The sequence below is a fragment of the Xiphophorus hellerii genome, chromosome 7 (assembly GCF_003331165.1).
Source record: "Xiphophorus hellerii strain 12219 chromosome 7, Xiphophorus_hellerii-4.1, whole genome shotgun sequence".
Lineage (NCBI taxonomy): Eukaryota > Metazoa > Chordata > Actinopteri > Cyprinodontiformes > Poeciliidae > Xiphophorus > Xiphophorus hellerii.
The window spans coordinates 22,523,011-22,544,285 of NC_045678.1; the positions used below are offsets into that span (position 1 = coordinate 22,523,011).

Genomic DNA, 21,275 nt, shown 5'->3' on the forward strand with positions numbered 1-21,275 from the left:
ACTTGGTGCTAAATTGAATATCAGATGCCTCGGACTTAATGCGGAGGAAAAGTAAAACATGTTTAACCTCCAAGCATGGTGCTTTAGCAGTCTCACAGTCTCCTTCTGATATACATTGATGTAACTATCTTATCATTTTTTTATTGTTGCTCTGACATTTATCATCCACCACTCTGCTGTCTTTTTAGGGGGAAATATATGGAAGATGTGTGACTTTACAAGGCAAATTCATTTTGTATAGATGTGATGTATTATGTGGGAATCAATAAAACCTTGATGGATAGTGCTTAGCATCACATGGTGTGAAATAGATGTCAAATTGCTTCCTTTTCGTTCTCCTTCAGTTTCTCTTTTCTTTAATTTACCAACCAGGGTGCTTTAGGACGTTTCATAAGATTGCATTTCTAAAGAATACGAAACTGATATCTGCTCTTTCTTAAAACCCCCTGTGTTCAAACATACATTTTCTTTCTCCCAACTCAAACAGAGTGATATGAGGAGATGGCCCACAGTGACACAGAAGGCTGTGAGTATAATAACATAAGCTGTAAGTGAGCTTCTTTGTGCGCTTTTCTCCAGCTGAAGTGCTGTGATAGTTTACTCAGTTGGCTGAAGCTTCTCATGTTGCCTGGAGAAGTATTGCTTGTTCAAACAAAAGTTTTAAAGTTGCAGAAAACAGAAAGCAAAGGTTAGCCTGTTTACAGTCACTGTGCAGACCCATAGTAATTATGGAAAACCCTTGCTGTGGAGAGTCTGTGTGCATGTCTCGATTTTTTTTATGAACAAATAAATCATGTTAGTGAGAAAGAAGAGTTTTTGTTCCAACTCTGTTGAACCTGCCATCATATTTGTTTCAGGACAACCACAGCATCCTAAAAGGGTTTTATTATTCATGTTTCTACCAGCTGACATTAATTTTCAGGTGCCCTTGCAACCTGACCACAATGAACCCTAGAGGGAACACTTTATCTTAGTCTTCGAAGTGTTATGTTGACCTTTTGAAGTGGTCATCACACAAAAGAAACTAAATGGCCCCCAAAGCGCAGTCTAACAACAACTGTTGCAAGGTTTGAGCTCTATTTTCAGTGCCCTTAAACCTCTTTGACTTGACTGACTTGACCAGCATGTTTGATAGCACCACTGGGATGACTGATGAGTCCTCTGGCTCCACCCTGTTTCTACCCATCTGCTGTGATGGATGTGGGAACGAGAAGCGCACAGGGTCTTTGGATTTCATTTACTCAGTCCTGTTTACCTGCTGTTATTGATTTAGGGGTGTGTTGTTAATATACATAGGATCTTGGAGTGGTAGCGAGTATGTGGAAGGGAATTGTGGGTTTTGCTTGATTTTAATTTTTAAATTAATCAGCAAGAGGGACGCAGACACACACGGTGATGTATTAGAATGGTCTAGTTTGGTGGGTAGGTCCCCTCACAGCAGGCTTGGATTATGATTGCAGCTGGGTGATATATTTGGAAATAGTCCTTTCCTCTTGAAGGAGACACATCCTTTACTGATTTCATTTGCAAAGCTTTATTTGGGTGCACCAGTCTCAAAGATATTAAATTAAGGCAGTACAAGTCAACAGGATTTTTTTTTTTTTTTTTTTTATTGTATAAAATAATATAGAACCACCATCCTTTAGCCTTGCTCCCAAGTTTAAAGTTCTTTCCAAATCAGATATATTCAAGGTAAAGATATCTATTAAGTTGTGGGATATGGCACAATACCAGCATGCTGTTTGTCTTCCACACCATTTCTTCTCCACGCCTTTATTGGTGTTAGAATCAAGGGTGAAGGCTGTTTTCTGCTTCCTGAGCACTGACCTGTAGTGAAATGAAATCGTAGAGATGACAGTCCCATTTTCCACTGGCATGTATTAGACAACCAAAGTCTTTGAGATGAAAGCGGATTTCATTGTCAAAAATATTGCTACCTTAATTTCAGTAATTTGAGTGGAAATCGGCACTGATTTGTACCTTTTCAGAATGTCGATTATAGCAATTTCCCCCTGAGGGAGATAACCTGAGAGGTATGTCTGCTTTCATTTCTACAGTAGAAAAACTTTTTGCTCCTTTTTGCAAATTTAGCAAATGTAGCAGTATTTTAGATTTCTGTAATAATGGTTTGTTGAAAAGGATTTAATAACTCTCCTGGACTACTCAGGTTAGCCAGCCCCAGAGACTAAGATTAATCTAGTTAGAAAATAATTAAAGTTGACTTCTGCTTTCTTAAAAGCTTCAAATTAAAAAAAAAATTATAATGGCTTTAGATAAACAGCATATTATAATTGGATTTCCCTTATTTTGCTCATATTTGTTGGGGTTAGTGGTTACAGTTTGGTCAAGAGATTCAAAATGCTTTAATATAGCTTAAGCCATAAATTGTTTCAGTGGGCCAGTGGTGCTCCCATGGTCCTGCTGAGTGTTTCATCTGCTAAATAATAAGAAAAATCTGCGTTCCGTTGTCAGCTGAGTGTATAATCAGTGATTGCAGTTATGTTTATAGACACTCTAGGACGAGTGGGTTGTTTAGGATTTCTGTTTGAAAGTTTGTGTGCGACTCAGCAGCATTTATAGGTACGAAATGTCAGAAATGCTGTTTGGCATCATGAAAAGATTTCACAAACACCTGCTGATGTTCACAAATTATACTGGAGATATTTAGACATCTGATTGTGGGATGATGAACAGATACTGGGCTCTGTGATGTTAGACTAAACAAAATTACTCCTCCGCAATAAGTCGTCTGCAATAGAACAAATTAGGAATCTAAAATATAGTGAAAGAGAAACATATATGGCACTGTTGTAGCTTTTTAATGCAGATCTAGCTTAAATATCAGCTTGTATGTTTAGCACTGAGAAACAAAACTTTCAGTTGAACTCATTTGTGTTTTTTTTTATTTATTTTGTTTTAGGTAGATCAGAAAAACACTCTGACTTTCAAGGTTGCTAAAGCCAAAGTGCACATTTTACCCATTTTTAACTATGAACCCTGATAAATAGTGCCACAATTAAGCTGCATTGTGGAATTAATCTCCTTCTGAAATTTTTTGAAGTTAATAATGTCAAAAGATTTTCTGACATGTTCACTGTTGTTCAGTGCAGTTTTCCTCAGTGTCTAGGCTTGCCAATATACCTCATCAGCAAATCGTTAGAAATTTAATTAGGAGTCCTAAAGCACTCAATGATAATTTATTTCCATAATTCCCAAATCAAAGTATTGAATTTCCTGTTGACACTCGGTTAAGCACAATGACCTGTCTGAGGTTGCCAGATATTGATGGAATCCCCATTTTAAGATTCACTAGCCCCTAATAAGATCCCAACGGACCAGCTTCTTTTGATACATATAAAAACACAAGTATACTGGGCATAATGACAGTAGAGAAATATCTTTTATTATTCCTCGGCGGGGAAATTCAAGTCTACCAGCAGCAAAGTGACAGGCAAATGGAAGGATGCAGAGCCATGTAAAATAAAATAAGAGTAAGGACAAATCTAAAACAAAAGAGAACAAGAAATGTGCAATTAGTAAAATAGTATATTCATATTTGAAGAAGTGTGCAAGTGAGTATTATAATTGAAAAAGAATTAGGATATTCTTAATGTCATATTAGATATGACTATTCAAGTTATACCATTTGAAAACATGTTTAAGACCTTGATGAATTAAGTGCTTAAATTGTAAAAATGTTGACCATTTTCTCTGCAACAAATTATTTTTCCTACAGTCTTCTATTAAAGTTTGCAGTTTTATTACCTTCTTGTTTTGTTTTTTTTCTTTCATAACAAAGACCTGACATCTAGTTTCCTAGTGAGAAATGATACTTCATCTACCCCAGTAGTAACGATTTGTGTATGTGACTGTGCATGCATATGCTGTTAGAAGGTAGAGGTGGTGTTTCATCATCCATCACAAACAGAAGCTGTAAGATTAAATACAAATCTTTCAACCCCAATGATAGCGGTAACACAGACATAAAAACACAGTCAAACAGAAACGGACAGAATGCATGAGGACGACAGATAGTCAAGGTGTTGGGAGATTGCATAGGATAAACGGAGGAGACTCACGGGAACTGGAAGAGAAGGAAAACGGTAAGAAACAGTGAAAAGATGGATGAATGAAGGATGAATGAAAAAGTGGAATATAGGAAAATATAAAATAAAGTCCCACACTCCAGGAGAAAAATAAATTTCATTGTCTTGTAACACAAATTTTCACTTCACTGTGTGCAAAGACTTTCATTAGTATTCTGCAAATTTTATAACATGGTTTTTCAAAACCGTAAGATTGATAACCATGATGAGTTTACTCCCAATACTCCAGAGCAGTGGCTGCCCTAGATTTTTACGTTGTCTGTCATTTTTACTGACAAGGTCAAAAAAATCCTGTCATAGTTTATTTTTACCTGACAATTTTTAAAATGATTGCGACATATTCCATTACATTTAACCTTCATTTAACTTAATTAACAGAGAATCCAAATTGTGCCATCACACATCATCAGATGAATACATGCAACTTTTCATCTCCACAGTGATGAAAACCATAAATTGTGGCTCCAGTAACTACATATTAGCAATGGAATTAAACAAATTATGAATGATTTGCTCATATTTATGCACAGTTTTTCCAAACTAACGGCTAGATTTTTGCTCACCCTGTGCTCTGACTATGCCATTTTCAAACACAAATCTGTTTTGCATTAAGGGCAATCCTAATATTTATTCCGAGTGTAAATTTCTGAAATTTAATTTGAAATAATCAAACACATATTGCTTCCCAAATGTCCTTTACAGTTGTGACACCATCACTTTGATATTTTGATGATGATAGCAATTCAATAAATATATCTCTAAATTAGACTGAGATTATAATTTTATACACAAACTGACTGTTCTTACTACTTAGGTGAAATCTTATGGCAGTTGACTTCATTAACACATTTACAATCTCTTTTTCACAGTCAGTGTAAGATGAAAAGAATGATTTAAATAATATAGCACACTGTCAGTAAGTATCTTCTACTTTTTTGTATTTTCTTACATTCAAAGTGACTTAAGACGATGGGAGAGCACACCTGCTACCAACTGCTCTGCTTCTCTCACACGTTGTGTGTTTGCAGCATGCCACCGCAGAATCATTTCTTGCTTTATGTAAATCTGGGAAGGCAACTGGACATTTCATTTTGAATCTTGAATGTTTATTCAGATCGAGTCCCCGGCAGCCCAAATGAACACCTGTGACTTAACTTTATTCTGTGCCAGTCCTATGTCCTGTTTGGGTCCCTTTGGACATTTGTAATTCCTCACTGAAATCGTTGAGAGACCCCACTGCTTCCTTACTGCAGCTTGGAGAACAAACATGGCTTATGACATTTTTACATTTATTATTTTGCTACTTTTTACAATTCATACTTTTTAAATAACATCTTAATACTGATGCTGTGCAAGTGTATTTCTGCTACAAAACTAGGCATGTATGGACATCGTCCCGTAACACTGAAGTCACAGCTTCAGACTTTATCTTCTCTGGTTTCTCACTTTCACTATTCTCATTATACTAAAACATTTCTTATTTTTATTTTCTTTATTTTTTGAATTTGGCTGAAAAATTTAAAACTGGACAAGCACACTATAAGTTTACATAAACTTATCATTGTATGAATGCCATATGTTTTAGCCTTTAATTATGCTTTTGAACTGTTTTATTTATATATACATAAATATACAGAATATATATATATATATATATATATATATATATATATATATATATATATATATATATATATATATATATATAATTCTAATATAACACCCAAATTTATGAATTTTTGAAAACACAAATTGGATGCACAACTTTGAACTTTTATCGAAGTTAGTCAAAGTTATGGGGTGTATAAATGTGTAAACTTGAGTTATATTTTTGACTCATTTTGACCAATCGGACCAGTACAGTCAGCATTTACTTCTAAAACAAAATGATTCTGTGTATATCCATTTTACTCTGAAATGGGAATTATTTGAATTTATCTCTAAAAGGCCAAAAAGGCGGTTTGACATTCATGTCTATGTAAAGTGTAATTCTGAGCAGCGCTATAACTGTCCACCCAATCACGTCTTCCTCCAGTTAAACAGCAAACCTTTAAAAGTACTGCTCTTAAACCTGCCCTTGGTTCAGAAATATAACACTTAACTTTGAGAAAGTGGGCCATAAAATTTCAGTCATAAATTGCATTAAATACTTTTTCTTTATATCTTTTTATCCAACCAATGGGAATGTTTGGGATCACTAAATGTTTAATTCTGATGAAGAGAGGCCATTATGATACTAAAGTTTAAAGTACAAGTTTAAAATGGGCTCTGGGAGTCACAGTGTTAATAAAAGAATCCCTGCCCTGGGCAAAAGGCCAGTAAAATGGCTGACTTTCTTATATCTGTGAGATGGATTATAAATGGCTTTAACTCAGGCTGCCATCAATCATCTGCATTTTCTCGGTTTTCTCAAATATGTATGTCAAGGCAGGATGGTAAGGTAGATGGCTGTCAAAGAAAGGCTTTAAGCTTTTTACTTTGAAACAGAAGTAAGACAACTCTTATATTACAACTTACAGCTGCACACATACAAGAAAGTGGTCTAATGTGTGGTGGTCTACAAATTACCCCTTTATTCTATTGCCTGTATAGATAAGTTTGACTTTTTATTGCTTTGTAATATGGCAATAAAAATTAATTCAGCTTGTTACAAGAAAAGTCACATGAAATTATTTAAAGTACAATCATCATTCATTGATAGACTGTTTCAACAACTTCACACAATCTTGGATTTCTTTCTCTTGTGAAAGGTATTCAGTTGGGAACTGAGCGTTGGCTGTTTATTAGAGGATCCTAGAAACAATGTGTTCCTATCACACTGGATTGTTTTACTCCTTTGAGACAATTTACTCAGATGCTGCTGTCTCAGTCTTGCTGTCATTGGATGATATCCACCCTGGCATTTAAATTTGTTTCATTGAAATCTAACTTTAGTTATTACCTTGCAGCATCTGAAGAAAATTGTTTTTTGGACACAAACCTCCACACAATCTTGGAACTCTTTGTTTTTCTCTTCTCTCAGCCGCCTGGTGTCTTATTTTTCCCCCCTCGTCTCTCATCTCTCATTCAGCACTCTACTGTTAAAGAATGCAATCTAATAGGGGGAATGCATTCAATTTTAGACCAAGATATTAGCCATTATCTGATATCCATTTACAGCAGAGGTGGTGGCCTTGTGATCTATAAAAAAAGTATCTTGAATGAAATGCTGAGAGCCATCTCTGACCTTGCTTTGTGTCTGCATCCATGTGGTAAGCTCTTTTTTTGCTGGTTTCCTGAAATAAATTTAATGAAGTTTTTTTTCTTGTTTGATAATTACTTTCTTTCATTTGAGAAGAATTGAATTACTTTTAAAAACACAATGAATCTCATATCTTATAACCTTCTGTTAAAAGGTTTTGCTGGCTAAAAATATGCTAAAAGCAAATTTTTACCATTTAAGTTCTACCCCTAAAGTTGTGGTAGAAGTTTAGCAAACTATTGATATTGTTTACATTATTCACTTATCCATCAGATATTTTTAAAAATCTCATAGTTTTAGTAATGAAGGATATGTTCAGTCTGTCTGTGGTTTATTTCTCCAGCCCAGATTTGTTGGACTGCTGGTTATCATTTGATGTCATGTTTTTATAAAGTGTCATTGCATTGCATCGGTAAACATGTTGTGTTTACTGATGTAGCAGCTTCAAGTGAGCTAATGTGCAAAATTATAATATCTTTATTTCTTCATTAGAAAACTTTTTAAGTACATTTTTAAACACAAACTTATATAAAGTTCAATCATTTTTTTGGGACAGAATGTTTCATTATTTAGTTCTTTTTCTAAAGCTATTTTAAATAGTTTTTATTAAAATAGATTTTTCTCACCAGTCCTATCCATAGAAAACAATTTCAAAGGGGGATTATAACACAACTTACCATGAATGCGATTTAATTTTGTTTCATGACATCTCAGGATATTAAAATGCTACAATATTTCCTTTCTGAAAAAACATATTATCCAGATGCTTTTAGTGTGCGACTTTCTGGCGAAGTAGGTTTATAAAAATAACATGACCTCCAGATATAAAAGTATGTGCTTTAGACTTGAGAAAAAAGGGAAAAATAAGACAAAAGAAATATCTTCAATGCCTTTTGGCAGTAAGACCTTCTTAGAATGAGAAAATCATGAAAATCATGATTTAGGACTCGTGTTTATACGCTGCCCCAGAAAGTTTTTTCTTTTCTTTTTTTATTGCAAAATCAAGTTGAAATTGGAAATTAACTTGTGTATATATTTTTAAAAAGCCTTAGTTTGTGAAATGTTTATCTGACCGGCTTATCTACTGGAATTGTTCTCCATAAAAAATCATTAACTAGACTGTAGTTTGTAGTACTCTATTTATATTTTATCAGTTTTTTCCCTTTGTCCTAAAAATTACAGTGAGAGATTTTAGACTAAATTTATAGTGAGCCTGCGATGGACAATATCACATCTAATCAAAATCAATTTCACTGTAATTCTGGAATTACACCTTGAGGGAAGAGCAGATTAAAGCCTGTCGCCTTTAGATGATTGAATTAGAACATGTTATTAAAAAGGATAATGAGTATGCAAAAGCAAACATTAGGCTTTGATTACTGCTCTCAACAAGAGGTAATATTTAGCTAAGTGAAAAACAGCTTATTAAATGTGCAAGCTTATCAGGCAAATATTGTTAAAATAACCAGCAGCTCTGCAGCCAAATCTCTTAACTGTGTTAGTCAATAATGGGAGCATTTTTGTGCAGTTAATTGGAACAGTCTGTTCTTCTGTCTGAGCCTCAAAGTGGAAACCTGAAGTGTGTTTATGTTTGTGTACATGTGATTCAGCCAGTTTACTTTTAATTACCGAATGATGGTTAAGGGTGTGTGTGCTTGCGTAAGGTGGTAATTAATAGCCTTGTACTTGATTCTGTGAATAAAACCTCCCAGTAAAATGCTCACATATCTTGGTAAAAACGGTATTAATTGCAGTGTTTGGATAAAATCAAGGCATAGTGAAAGCATGACGTTCGAAAACGATGCATTTTGTTTGTCTTTGAGTTCAGTGACCAGCTCTTAATTTACATCGCGATTAGAACTTTTTGCTTTGATAAAAAGTACAATCTATAGCAATGTATGCGATAGGATGGCTTTAATTGCAACTCAAAGTTACAAATATAGTTCAGCTATAGAGCAGTGGTAGGCTGAAGTAGGCTTTGTGTAAATAAAAAGGGTACGTACAGAAAGGCAAACTCCGTAGCTTGCACCGTAGAGGGCCCGATGCTGCATTGTAAGCGAAGTGATTTGAGAATTCCTATTCCCAAACAGGTAATTTGAGTCTTGCAGGTGGATGTTTGGTGGTTATAGGGTCACCCTTGAAGCCAGTCCCAACTCTAATAAAACCAGAGAGCAATGCAGGACCGCAAGGCTAAAAACCCCCATTAACTTTCTTCCCTTCAACATGGGGACAGGTAACCTAATGACCCTGCAAAGCTGCCATGCTCCCTGATCACATGACTTGGGAGTTTCAGGGTTGATGACTTGGCACCTGAAGCGAGACATCATTCTAGGAGAAAAATATGACCTGCACCTGAGGAAATAAGAGTGAAACAGATTTCAATCTTAAGAAATAAAATCTAAAGCCTAGCTACAAGGATTTTCATGCTTTATACATTATGAAAACCATCACTTTTTATATAATTTGTAGCTTATAGCTTCTGATCTAAATGTCTAACTTATTTTCTTCTGCCTCTTACCATCCTCTTTCATCATGTCGCTTTCTCTATGCCTTTCTACTATTCTTTATGTAGTGGGACGCCATTACGGAGATGGACGAACACAATCGACCCATCCACACCTTCCAGGTTTGCAATGTGATGGAACCTAACCAGAACAACTGGCTTCGCTCCAACTGGATTTCTCGACAGGCGGCCCAAAAGATCTACGTGGAGCTCCGCTTCACCTTGCGTGACTGCAACTCCATCCCCTGGGTTTCTGGCACCTGCAAGGAGACATTCAACCTGTTCTACCATGAGATGGACGAAGCTCACGGTGTCAAATTTAAGCCCAGCCAGTACACCAAGATTGACACCATTGCTGCTGATGAAAGCTTCACTCAGATGGATCTGGGAGATCGTATTCTCAAACTCAACACGGAGGTGCGGGAGGTGGGACCCATGACCAAAAAAGGCTTTTATCTGGCTTTCCAGGACATCGGCGCCTGCATTGCATTGGTTTCAGTGAGAGTTTACTACAAGAAATGCCCATTCACGTTAATGAACTTGGCCTCGTTTCCAGACACAGTTCCTCGTGTGGACTCTTCCTCATTGGTGGAGGTGAGAGGAGCATGCATTGATCATGCTGAAGAAAGAGACACACCCAAACTGTTTTGCGGAGCAGACGGAGACTGGTTGGTTCCCCTGGGAAGATGTGTTTGCAGCATCGGGTATGAGGAGATTGATGGCTCATGTGTTGGTAAGTCTTTGAAACTGCTGTATTTACATTTTATTCGCAATATTGTTTTGGGTAGATAAGCACCCACAGCTGGATAATTGTTTTTTAAACTCACAGGGAGTCTCTGATTGACTTCTCACTACATAGAGTTTGTCCATACATTTATATATATATATATAATTACTATTGATTTCCCAATTTCTCTAGATTTGTGTGTGTGGTATTTTCCCTTCACATTGACAACTTTTAAATTAGGCATTTCTTTTAGAATTAACAGCCTAACCCTTTGGGTAGCATTATTTCCTTGAATCGAAGCTGTCTGAGGAGTTAAATTGGAATATTAAGCAAGAGGAATAGAGAACTTTACACATGCTTTCTTTTTTATGTCTCTCTCTCTCTCTTGTGCGCGGTCAGCGCACTAAAACACTATCTCTGCCTTTAACTTCAATCAGAAGTAAATTTTTATTTTATGAAGGTAAGGTCTTAAAATTAGCACAACCTGTACCTGTTATTCCAAGCATCACATAAAGTCTGTACATAAGACTTTCAGTGTCTCATGTACATTTCCCACATGTCTACATATTTACTCAGTTATGACAAAGCACACAGAGGTTTGGAGGTAGGGTACAATGTTTCATACTACAGCAAAGACGATCGTGTATTTTCACTCAAAGTAGAGCAATTGGTTTGCATTGTGGCAACTGACATTAAAATCTTATTTTATTATTTGCTCTCCAAATTTGTGTATCTCCTTAGTAATTATACACTCCCTCCATTTTGCTGCCCTTAAACACTAAAGACATGTTCATACTCTGCTGGTATTTTTTTCTACTTTAGCTCCTGTCTTACTTTCCCATTAGCATGACTTTTCAGTTTACTACCAGTATTACTCGACTCTCTGGAGAATAAGTTAGTAAAGTGAGAAGTTTTGCCTTCTTCTGGATCATAAATTTGCTGCCAAAAAGCTTTACTGTTGCTGAAGCTGCATGTTTATATATGTATTAGTAAATGCTTGTGCATGCACAAATACAGAAACATATTTTACAGTTTAGAATATAATCCCATGAAATTTGTTTTCTCCTAAAACATGGCATATGACCATACAGCACTTTTTTAAAATCTTGATTCAGATTTTTGTAAGTGAGGTTCTGTTAAAAGAACATAAGCAGTTATTATCTTGCAATAGTTGCCTAATGTTTTTGGTGTCTTCTTATAGCATAAATTCAGATTAGTTGGCCCCAGAGGCTGCAGCTCAGGCTTTATCCAATAAAGGCCAAGACCTTTATAGAGTAATCAACCGATAGAAAAGTGAGGTAGTGAAATAATCAATAAAATGGACTTCCCTTAAACTGCTACATAAATTGTCCTTTTTATAGCCTTTCAGTCTTTTTTCAGCCTGTTATCTGTCTAAGAAGTCTTTACCGAATTACTGTTGAGGCACCTTTTCCTACCTCCAGTTCCCATGTAAATAATCAGTGGCTTCTAAGTTAATAACCATCAAATGCAAACATGATTATGATAGTGATTAATAAAGTAGTGTTTGTATTACCTACTAGTTATTTTTGGTTGGTGTAAGATAGTAGATGCTTGCCTTGTACTTGGCTTCAGCCTCCAGAATCTATTATTTGTACTGAATGAAGACTTCAAGCAGGTAAGATATTAACTGCTTTCGATCTTCGATCAAAACCTCATTTCAAAATGCCTAAATTACCCATTTTAGGTATCAAATTTCACAATTGTTTCAGTTTAAGGCTTTTGAGAACTGTTAGGATAAGTATACACATGTTTGATTGTGCTCTTTTTGATATAATACAGACCTTCAAGAAAAGCTAAAAAAATTTTCATGAATTTTTGACTCTGAGTAACCGATAAAGTGTTTTAGCCAGTATGTCAAACTTTAAAACCTACGTTTATCTAAGAATCAAAGCCATTTCAGAAGGTTTTGTTTCAAAAATGTTAATCTATCTGAAAAAATGGTGCAGGGGTACCTATGATGAGACACGCTTGTATGTATGGTGTTGTTTTGTACATCAGTGTTCGACCACCAACTGTCCGAGGGGCTATCTCAGTGAGAAAGATTACCTCAGCCAGCTTGGTCGCAGTTTGATCCTGAGCCCTCTGATATGAGCTTTAGGTTATCACTGGCAGTACCACTCACTGGGAATGCTACTTTCAACAAGGAACCAATGCAACTTCTTTTTAACCAGGCAAAGGCCCGATGTCAGGTCATCAGATACACATGTCTGCAGATCTGCAATCTGCAAGGTACCTGATGTGCTTGCACAGACAGTGGCATCATAAACCTCTGAAAGATTCTTGATTTAAAGGTCAACTCCAGACTGTATGAAAACAGATATCACACATTTGTGGACCTGGATTACTTCCTAAATTAAACAGGATGTATGATCAATATCACAAAGCTTTGAAACTAATTACCCTTGAAAGCAAACAACAGCTTTGTTCCCTGACAACAATGATCTATAAGTCCTCTGTTCTCACAAACTGCTGCCTTGCTTTGCCTACTGTAGAACAACTCTTTCTAGAATTCTCCCTGGATCTTTTCCCTCATCCAGAACCAGATGTCTTTGTAGAGCTGATTACAATTTGTGGAGTGACACAGGTCGGCTAAGCCTCCACGCTGCACCTGCAGCTGCATCGTAATCAAGAGGGCAGAGGTGAAACTGCAGCTGTGATTAGAGTCCAACTGTTCCAAAAATGCTGCCTTTTTTCATGTGCACTCCTTTGATAGTTTGTAATATTCTGAACTGTTTGTTACAAAACACAGTGTGTAAAGGTAGAAAAGCCACTTTTTAAGGGAGAAATAATTACAAATTATTTTTTGCCAATACAATTGTGTTAGATGCTTTTTCTTTAAAGTGGTGTAAAAAATGTTAAACATTTTCTGTTCGTAAGCTCTGTGATATCAGCCATGCTGAACTTACAAACTGTATTATGTAATTCCAAAAGTTGTTGCACTATTTGCTCTTTTTTGTGATAAAAAAACCCATCCTAATCAAAACATCAAATAGAGCTAAAAAGCAAACCTTTGTCATTAACATATGAAAATATTAGCAAAATCTAAATTGTCACCATCATGCATTCCTGTTCAGCTATATACAGTATATAACAGAATTTAAATCAACCTTTGTTTCCCTTAGTCTGTGCTCTCTCTGAAGCAGATTTCACAGTTGACTAAAGTTTAGCCCTTTGGGCAATGTGATGGCATTTTACTGCAATGTCAGCCCTGAAATGCAGCTCCCGATCATTGTTCCAGGACTCAGACAGGCTTCGTTATTAAATGCCTCCACACAAAGGAGCACTGGAGCACCTTGAGCATTGAAGGAGAAGGCTGAGGTGGCATGCTTAGCCAGTCTTTCAGTTCCCACTTTACAATGAGCTGTTTTGTTGGGAATAGAGGCTGTTTAATTAGGCTCAATAAAGGAATTAGTTCTGTTTTTGTTTTGAGACATAGTTCAACTTGGTCGGATTTTGGCTGTGTTTGGATAGACAGATGACAGTTTTTGTGCTAACGTTCAATGATTTCAAGGTTAGACATTGTGTTTTGTTTTTTTGTTTTTTTAAAAAATACAAAAGATGCCAAAGTGATGATTTTGTTTTTGTAGGTTTTAGGAGGTTCTTTTATTTCTTATTTTACAGCGATCTGCTTATTTTTGGTCATTCTTGTGATGAAAACTCTGTATATTAACTGGTTGGGACTTATTTACATTTCGTTGTAACTTATTTAAAAGTAGTTTACGACATGTACTGAGGGTATACTCAGTACATGAGTACTGAAGGTGGAGCATTGATCCCGTTCCACCTTCTTTGCTTCTCATCACTCCTGTCGTCCACCGGCTTACTGTGAAGGAATGCACCGACCATCTGGTCTTTGTGGTTTCTCTGTTCTTTCAGTACTGTTGTTCTGCCATTTCTCTAGTCAGTTTCCAGGACGTCAGTTTCCTGATTCTTTCTTAGCTGCTTTGCAGTAAGTGACTGTGCCAATATTTTGCTGGATCTGTTAAACAAGGTTCTTATATCATAGTTTTCTCTACATTCCCTTTAGATTTAGGTAGAGTAATTGCATCTCCTTCCATCCTTCGAAGCTCACCCTCATTTTACTGCAGGTAAGATGAAGACTAAAAAAATCCAAGCAACATAAGACAGACTACCGTAAATGCAAGATGTGCAGTTAAAAATACTAACTTAACCTCCTTGCTCAACATACCAGGGCTATTTGAGATTTAGCGCTACTGTGGCAAACAGATTTAACACTCTAGTTTTGCCGTTTCTTTGCTGGTACTGTGTTATGTCTGCTGTCTGTTTAGTATTCTTGATTTTGAACTTGTTTTTCTAGGCTAATTATTTTTGCACCATCCGATCTCCCAGCCTGCCAGCATTCACTTAAGCCATACTTCATTACCATCACACTAACAAGAAACGGGAGTTATTACATTTGTAAAGTTTTCTGATTCCCACAACATAAGCCCAAGTTTCTGAATAAGACTGCAGGACTCTATTTGAACAAGCAAACTCTTACAAAGCATGAGATATAAAACATAAGATAAACATTCCTAGTAAGAGCTCTGTTACAGTTTTAATAAAGGGTTCACTTCTGTAGAAAGATATTTTTCAACAAAAATAAATTTCCTATGAGTTTAAATTAGTCCTAAAGTCCACAGTAATTTTTTAAAAAACTTTTTCTTGAATACTATTTAAACTCTAAGTGTGTTGTAGAGTTGTCATTTCACATTTTACCCAAGAGAGCCATCTGTTTATGCACATTTTCCAGTGTTAATTTGAAACCACCGCAGAACAAAGCATTCTGCAGAGTGAACTTCACACCAACTCGGTTAGTTTGACTTAACACATCAATGGTGCTGCTAACTTACTAATTTAATTAAATTTCAATTTAAAAAATACTTTACTGATCCCATAGGGAAACTAAATGTTGGTTCAACTCATAATATTCAGGTTGTAGATGCTAATGGCTGCAGAAAGTAAGGATCTTCTGTAGTGACCTGAAGAAGAGTCTGACTGAAGACACTGTTGTTGTATAACAGTCTCATGAAGACGATGATCAGGGTTGTCCATGTTGTGAACAATAGACTGATGCACTCCACAAACTAGATGGCATCAAGAGGAAAGAATATGTTGAAATCATAAAATCTAAAAAAATGAGCCTGGAATTTAAAGATTTTTACAAATGGATTTTCTAAATGGACAATGATGCTAAGCATCTCAGCAAATGTGCTATGAAGCTTCTTCAGACAAAACGTCAATGTTACTTAGTGGCCATCACACACAAACCCTGATTTGAATCACAGATCATTTGTGAGTACATTTTTTAAAAGTGTGTGTGTGAAATAGATGACCTACAAGCATAACTTGGAGTAAAAATGTGGAAACGCCTTGAAAAACCTGTGAAATCATTTGATCCAAAGTAAAAAATGTAAAAGTCTAAAAGAGTTGGTCGCTCATTATTCTGGCATTTAGCAAACTTACCTAGTACTGAAAAAGGAAAACTAAAATATCAGTGCGGAAAAGTGTTTGTTTTGCACCAGATATTTACTGTGCAAGTAAATGTCTGATTTCAACAATATTTGACTTGACACATCAGTCAGAGTATTGACTTCCCAGCTGATTATCATTTTGTTCATTTGTTGTAATCCATTCAGCAAAACCCAGTGCATGTTCCTCAATAAAGATATATCCAAAAAGAAAAGTTGATTTATAAGCTAATATAGTTTAAATCAAATTAACATATTAAGATTGGTTACCAGTTGTTTGATAATATGTTTAACTTTTTAAGGATTGTTGCTTCTCAGGTTTAGCAAATGTATTTAATAAAATTTAACTGCTGAACTAAAAGCAAATAACTCACTGTGTTTAAATTCTGAGCATAGTTTCATTGAGACCCCTGTTGCAATCCCAAATGACTTGAGTCTTGTAAATCCTACTTTTGGTCAACTTGGTTAGTGGAACCGGAGTTTCCTGTAAGATTTTACTTCAGAAAGAGTATGGTGTGAAAAGAAGTAAAACAAGCAATTTATCTTCATTACAAATTTTGTCTACACTTCATTATGTGGTGAAAGAAAGTTTTCGGTAGAGTTGTCAATGCATGACAACTCTACAACTCTGTCATGTAAATTGCATGCAATTCGCATGACATTGCATGCATGCAATGTCATGTGAATACAAAGGTATCAAACATAAAAATATTTACATGTGTAAATATTTAGTGCATATACTGTAGGTTCTGCATGCGTGTGGGTGCGCACGCATGAGTCACATGCCAACACAGTCTGTCCAATCCAAAAAATGTTCTTTATGATTGACACACACACACTCACATTTCACACATTTATTCTCTTGGAATGTGTTTCTCCCTCTCCTCCTCCTTCCATCCCTCACACTGTAAGACAATCTGGCTGATGCTGTTATCGCTCTGTGTTTACAGCAGCCCTTGTGTGTTTGTCAGGCTCTGTGGAAGAGCTCTCAGCAGTGCTATGAATAATGTAATTGCCGCGTGTTTGGGTGGGTTTATTTATATGTGAACTCCAGCGAGTTTTGTGTTTGTATCAGAGCGGATCTGCCCTGCAAAGGGTTGAGGCAAACTAGCTGCTATTTATTTACATTGTAAAATCTTTCTTTGCCATATGTTTGGAAAATGATTGCATTCCACATCTTACGTATCAATCAATACCCTGTGGAATAAAACAAACACATTTAAATAATATTTTGTGACTTGACGTTTTCTTGCCTTATCATAAACCGCAGTGCGAAAGTTGAGTTATTTCTCATTTTGAACAACTTTTCTTTGAAGCTTGCTTGTTTCCTTTAAAGTAGCCTCTTGACATTTCTTCTGGTCCTTTTTTTTATAAATAGATTTTCTGCTTTTTCTCTCATTCACTTGGCCATATTCCAAGTAATGTTTAAACTTAAATCTAACCTAAGAGTCATTTAAGCAGGAAATTCTTAAGAAATTCATATTTTTTATAAACATTGTGCTGTCCTTTTCTTTATTAGAATGTATGAGCAATACTAAAGATTTGTTTTATTAACGCGAGATTTCATTTCACCAGCAAAAATGTAATTCTCAAAAATCTTTGCTAAACCTTTTCATATTTTTTGAAAATATACTTTTTAGACGCTCTCCTATCTGTTTTTGGTGGTTTTATTCAATCATTTGTTTTCATTTCTTTTTTTAAGTACATAATACAACATATATTGTTCTTGTAAGGGAGAAGGAATGGCAGAAAACAAATGAAAAATTAAAAAACTGTAAAGACCAAGACCAGCTTAAGAGATAAATGAAAGAATCCCATTCCAGGGTTAACGCCAAAACATAGGGATGAAGGTTTTCCAGGAAATTTTTTAAAAAGTAGAAGTACAAAGTGTTGGAAGGAGTAGAATTTACTTAGAGACAGACATCTACTTCAAGATGTCAAATTACTTTATGTTTGATCTTTTTTATAGCTGAAGGTAACAGAGTCTTGGTTGTCCTGTAAAATAGCACTATGTGCCTTGTAAATACATGCCACTCCTTAAATAAACTGATTTGCTTTCAATTTAACAGCCTTAACCACCTAACCACTCTGAAGAAGAAAACATTTGAAAAAAAATCTGGTCTTCAAAATTATTTTTTAATGTTAAATAAACTGATCCTAAGGTTATTTACATTAAATGTATTACATGCTGGTAATAGTGCAGATAACAGGAATAGCTGTGTTAACATTAAGCGTTGTGCTTTCATAAACATCTTGATGGAATTTTCACTGATAAGACATTCTCAATTACAGCATGAAGACAGTCAGACAACAATTACAGCACATATCCTTCAACTTGTCAGCCATCTAAATGAGATGTCGCACACACATCAGGATGTGGTGGGTGAGGACACAGAGACGCGCATAATCAATTACATGAAACACACAGACAAAGATGGAGAAATCCTGAGCTACTAGCATTATGGTATACAACAATCATACCAAAAAATAAATAAATCTGCTCACATCAGGAACAAGAAATCAGAGTAAATAACATTTTGCTCATTGTTCTTACAAACAAACACATGGAAACCCACCAGGGGGCTTAGGTTGGCAGCAGCAATAGAGCTGTTTACAGATGGGCTACACGGCAGGGAGACGCTGTGACATTTCAGAAAAGTATGGTTTTAGTTTAACAAGGATGGCCCCTCAGGCTTAATTGGGAGAGTCTGGAGAGAGCGAGAGAAACGGAGTGTACCATGGCGGTGGGTCATAACATGTCATATGAATTTAATCCCCACTCACTCAGCATCGCCGCTGACTTGTCATATATGACAACATTAGATATTCAGCTATTTCACAGGGGAAAAGTTTTACAGCCTCACATAGCATTGTCTTGAAAATGTCACATCCAGCTTATACATTTTAATTGCTCTATATTTTTGATCCTTAGGGGGCAAACGCCACACTCTGTACAGGAAGCTGCCTTTTTTAACTTGATCTTAACTTAAAAATGAGCCTGTTCTGTTATAAAAACTACTTAATATTAATCTTTTTTGATCATTGTATGATGTGCAGTGGGTGCAAAATAGAACTTGTAATTTTACTGTTGCTGTCTATGGCTTCCTGTGATGAACTAGCAGCCTTTCCAGGATCTTCCTTACCTCTCGACCAATGACTCCAGGAGACTCTAAACCGTGTTTTTATTTTACTTATTGCTGCAAAATGGCAATAAAACAATAATAATTCAAACTTATCACACAGCTAGCACTTATCTCAGCTTATCTATGCCTGTGAAATAAATATTTAAATTTTTTGTGACTTACTCTTTCAACCAGATATCGCGTATTGTTTACTTCATAGAAATTTTCTTAATTTTTTTTCTAACTCAATTTTGATCACCATGGGTTTGACGTTGATATTCTGTGAAATATTGTCTTCTGATTATCCAAGCACCTTTATGTTTAGGAAAGTTATCCCTCTCTTCTTATAAACTACCTTAACACATAAACCTAATTTTCACAGCCAGAATCACAGTGATGTCAAGTGGTGCAGAGGGCTGTGATTTGCAATGCTAAAGATTAAATTACTCTGTGAATTCTTTAAATGCTATTTGCAGATTTTATTTTTTATTATTTTAACTGAAAGGAACACATGAATGCATACGTTGCTAGGGTAAACAATAACACCTTGATTTAACCCTTAATTATTGCAACAAGCCACACTTGTTTTTAAGTTGAACGGCATTGTAGTGACTGCTTATTCGTTTTAATTTAAAGCCACCATATTGTTCAATGAATTTCAGTTTCTTCTTGTTTACGTTTGTTAGTTTGGGTTTTAGCTGACTCTTTTCTGTCCCACAATATGCTAATGTGCATCTGTCGATGAATTGAAGAAATACTTACAATAATCCACACAAGGTCTGATGAAATTTACTTTTGCTTTGAACAGATATCAAAACAATTCTTCAGTCTTGCACAGCAATCCACATGTAACGATCAAGAAACTGTATGGAGCCAAGCCCACTACGTCACATCCAATTTCTGATCTACTGTCACACAAGGCTTTTCATGTTGCTTCAAGTACTTCCACCAGGTACAAAGGGCTATAAGTTCTCGATTCAGCAGTTGTCCAGGGTTCGGTTCCTATACCAAGTCTGCATGTCTTCCCCTCCATTTCCTGTTTAAACACTATAAATAATGACATAAAAAACCTTTAAAAAAGATTATTTCTTTCTTTCTTCACCTCCATGGTTTATTTTGTTACTTTGAAACCGTACTAAGCGTAAAAGACTCAAGTGTTCCCTCATCGAATTGTAATTGAGAACAAATATGTAGAGGGAGATTATTTAATTGCCATTGTCAAGAAGCACTGGGTTTATGTGTCACCCAGAGATCTTTTAATCTCTTTCCGTTTTTAACTGTTTAAAGAATGAATTATGCAGATAGGAGTTTTTGTGAGTCCTAGTTGAGACGTGAACTTGCCATGACTTCTGCTTGGCTTTTTCCCCCTCTTTGCTGCGAGTTACTTCAAAGCTGGAAAGTGATCAAAGACAGCTGAGTTAAAAAAAAAAAAAAAAAAAAAAAACCTAACATACCGGCACCCTGCTTACGTACATGTAGCTTCTGCCTGTCTCCAAGCGGCAGGCTCTCTCTGTTAGAAAACAAAAGCAAGCGACACTGTCTGATGTTCCGTCTTTTTCTCTCCTCAAGCGCACTCCTGTCAGACATTGCAACATTTCAATTGATTTCCCTTTTCCTTCGTGTGTGTTTGTTCTATTTTAGAACGCAAGCAGAGAGACTGAATTAGTCATTAAAGGCTATGTATAATATGACATGGCCCAGATAAAACATCACAAGCCTTGACTGAAGAGCAGACTTGTCATAAATGAAAGTATATTTCAGGAGCTGGAGACAGCCGCTCCCAAGTTAAAAGAGGAGCAAAAAAAGAAAAAAACTGGGGTTATTGAAAGTTCAGCATCAACGATGACTTTGTGTTCAGTAACAATTTGGTTGCACCAAAAACAAAAAGTTAATTACTTAATACTCATTTGTTCTGCAATAGGAACATAGACACATTTTATTTGCCAGATTTTATGTGAATTTGAAAGTAGTCCTTGCTAGGAAGAAGCTTTGAGATTGGTTTTGGAGAGTTTCTATAATTAAGACATCTGAACTTCTATCCAACATTTCCTTATGCATGCCGATAGGTTGTGTCCATGAACCAG

General features: G+C 35.9%; 1 protein-coding gene across 1 annotated transcript in view; it reads left to right on the plus strand.

Moving 5' to 3' along the window:
- Positions 1–21,275, plus strand: part of LOC116723394 (ephrin type-A receptor 6) — a 191,178-nt gene that overhangs the window by 30,370 nt on the left and 139,533 nt on the right. The window contains exon 3 of the mRNA XM_032568240.1: positions 9,920–10,583. Within this exon, the coding sequence (XP_032424131.1) occupies positions 9,920–10,583 (664 nt within the window). The remainder of the gene's footprint in view (positions 1–9,919; positions 10,584–21,275) is intronic.